At 43.8% G+C, this 2575-nt stretch overlaps 2 protein-coding genes across 2 annotated transcripts; both read left to right on the forward strand.

The window, feature by feature from the left end:
- Window positions 1-15: 15 nt before the first annotated feature.
- Window positions 16-429, forward strand: PPTG_19935 (hypothetical protein; the record flags this gene model as incomplete). The annotated part of the gene is made up of 1 exon (XM_008918549.1): window positions 16-429. One exon carries the CDS (start codon window positions 16-18, stop codon window positions 427-429), a length of 414 nt encoding a protein of 137 aa, XP_008916797.1.
- Window positions 430-1216: 787 nt separating this feature from the next.
- On the forward strand, window positions 1217-1531 carry PPTG_24790 (hypothetical protein; the record flags this gene model as incomplete). The annotated part of the gene is made up of 1 exon (XM_008918550.1): window positions 1217-1531. One exon carries the CDS (start codon window positions 1217-1219, stop codon window positions 1529-1531), a length of 315 nt encoding a protein of 104 aa, XP_008916798.1.
- Between the last annotated feature and the right edge of the window lie 1044 nt (window positions 1532-2575).

A 2575-nucleotide genomic window follows, 5' to 3' on the forward strand; every position in this document is an offset into this window, starting at 1 on the left:
CAAGAGATCGAAAAGATGCGGGAGAAGGACCGAGACTTGATGAAAGAGACAAGTTCTGACTCGGCAAAGAGCAATACTGTACCTTCAGATAGTGCTGAGCGTACAAGCACAGTGAAGCGGATGCTGGCTTGGTACGTATCAGCCGAGCAAACACTGTTCTCTGCAGCGACTGCGGTTTATCGTCAGTTGGTGCTGCCTGTGGTGGTGATTCTCGGCTTTTTTCTCGTAATGACGGTGGTAATTGCGAGATATAACGCCATGAAGCAAGCGAAACGCAATCGGAGAGTCCTGTATTCTGGATATCCGAAAAGTTATCGACGAACGGTGAAGCAGCAGCAGACACCGGTAGTAGGCGGTGAGCCCGATCTTCGACCTCGTCTACGTCGGTCGTTTCCAGGACGTGATCCAAATGGATTTCTTGGGGATTAAGAGCGTGACACTCGCTTGTTTTGATCTGATGTAGGTTGAGGAGGAGATATTTAATCATCGAAATGGAATAAAACCTACGTGACTTTTAAGTATACTAGGCGGGAAAGGTCTAATATGTGTACGCCAGTAAAGAGAATATCTAAAAGGTCAATTATAAAATACCACCGATGACAGTTAAACGAAGTCTAAAGTATCACCTCGTCACGAGATAGTGATTTCAGCGTAGAAAGGTCAGAGCTACATTTTAGGTTTGCGTTGTTCCGACCAACACCACTATTTCCCGTCATCTGATGGCCTGTTGCTGACAGCAGCACCTTGCTGTACTGTAGCTTTATCATTCTGGAGAACACTATTGGCGAAGATACTTCAAACCAATTTATCAACGAAAAAAAACTAACTACTCTGAACTGACCGTGGATCTGTATTTCTTTGCAATTGCCCGTGTCTACAAACAAAACCATTGGTTTCTCACGGGGCAACAAGGGTTTTGCTGACGTGATGCTTAATGCAAAGTCAAGCAACAGCACTACCTGGTACATATCAGTATTTCAGCTACCAACCTCAGCTGCTGTACCCGGATATTCTGGTTTCAGCTCCAGCAGCTTCATTTACCGCAACTGAGTCCCAGCCTCTCAGGCTATCCTAAAAAAAACAGATACGATTACGCGACAATACGTTTTACAGAGAGAGTCTCCTAAGCACAATGAGGAGGTGGTGGACAGGGGTCAGTTTGCGATTCCTGCCATTAAAGAAACCTAAAGAAACCCAAGCTTCGTCCTCTTACGCCATGCGTGCAATCAATGTGCTGTGTATTTTGCTCAGTGCAGTCGTTCTGGTTGTTGCAAGTGAAGGCATAGAAACTGCGAATAAAGACAAGGGCACCATGCACTTACCCAATGAGGAGCGATACATGTATGGTCGAGCTAACGGTATTGACACGTCCTACACGGAAACATGGTCGAATTTCAAAACATGGTTCAAGAGAAAGTTCTTCTTTTGGAGGAAATATGATACACCTCAGCGGTCGAGTAAGCTGAGTCAGTCTCCCCACCACTTCCAGCACAAAGAAGATATTGTGAACAAGATCAATGCGAACAATTGAAGTAGGTGATGTAACTCTATAAACAACATCGAGGAGATTGGGTGAACATTTCTTTCTGAATTTTGAGCCAGTCACTTTGCCTCATTTACTACCAGTGACTACAGGAAGGAGCCTTAACAAGTGACTTACATAGTCAATAATTTGAATTTACGTTGTTTTGAAGCGTCGAATAATCTCTCGCTACTATGAAACTGGCTATGAGCCTGTGTAGATCCTAAACACCAGGTAGTACTCTACCTTCATCATGAGCTCGGTGTTCTTTTCACACGGAGCTTAAATACCGGGTACTATACAGCGTTGTACCCCTATGCATCAATCTTTTAACACGACCAAAACACCCCTTAAACCGAAACCCAAAACCTGGAGCGCTAACTCCTCAGGACCGGAGGGGTGAGTACTCACTACTAGCCATCCCGCCTTTGGGGGCGTTGCCTGCGCAAGAGCTTCATTCACAGAAGTACGATATCAAGTAACTTGCCCACAAGCAAGACGTATGAACTTACTCAACGCACTTCATCTCCGTCATGGTGACTGCGGGTACTCAGATTTAGCACGAATATACTGGATAATTAAAATTCACACCAACAGTGTCCGGTGTGGATGGTCTGCTAACTGCGCTAACCGCGATAACCACTAATAATGGCTCATTTGAGTGAGTTGTCGTACATTTCATTTGTTTCCAAAAACTCCAAATAACACTCTATAATTCCTTGAAATCCAATTGTAAAGTGAAAGAAGAAAAAATGACTGTGAAAGGAAATAGCCGCTAAAAGAAGAAGAAACGCACCCTCTCTAGATGAAACTTGAGTAAGCAACAGGAAGTGCTTTTAATGTGAGTCCCGATTTCGTCAAACAACATGGGTGAATTAAGTGTAGTCAGTTTCAAGTAAGACTTTCACTTATGTATAAAATTTAAACAGTGCTTTCATACCCGCTAGGACGTTGCAACTACGAATTTTGTGAATGACGCATAAGTGCGTCTTGGTTATTGTCAACCTCTAAATGCGTACATAAGTCGTAAGAATGTTTTTCGTGCATACCCCC

This window comes from Phytophthora parasitica, assembly GCF_000247585.1.
Source record: "Phytophthora parasitica INRA-310 unplaced genomic scaffold supercont2.228, whole genome shotgun sequence".
Classification (NCBI taxonomy): Eukaryota; Oomycota; class Peronosporomycetes; order Peronosporales; family Peronosporaceae; genus Phytophthora; species Phytophthora nicotianae.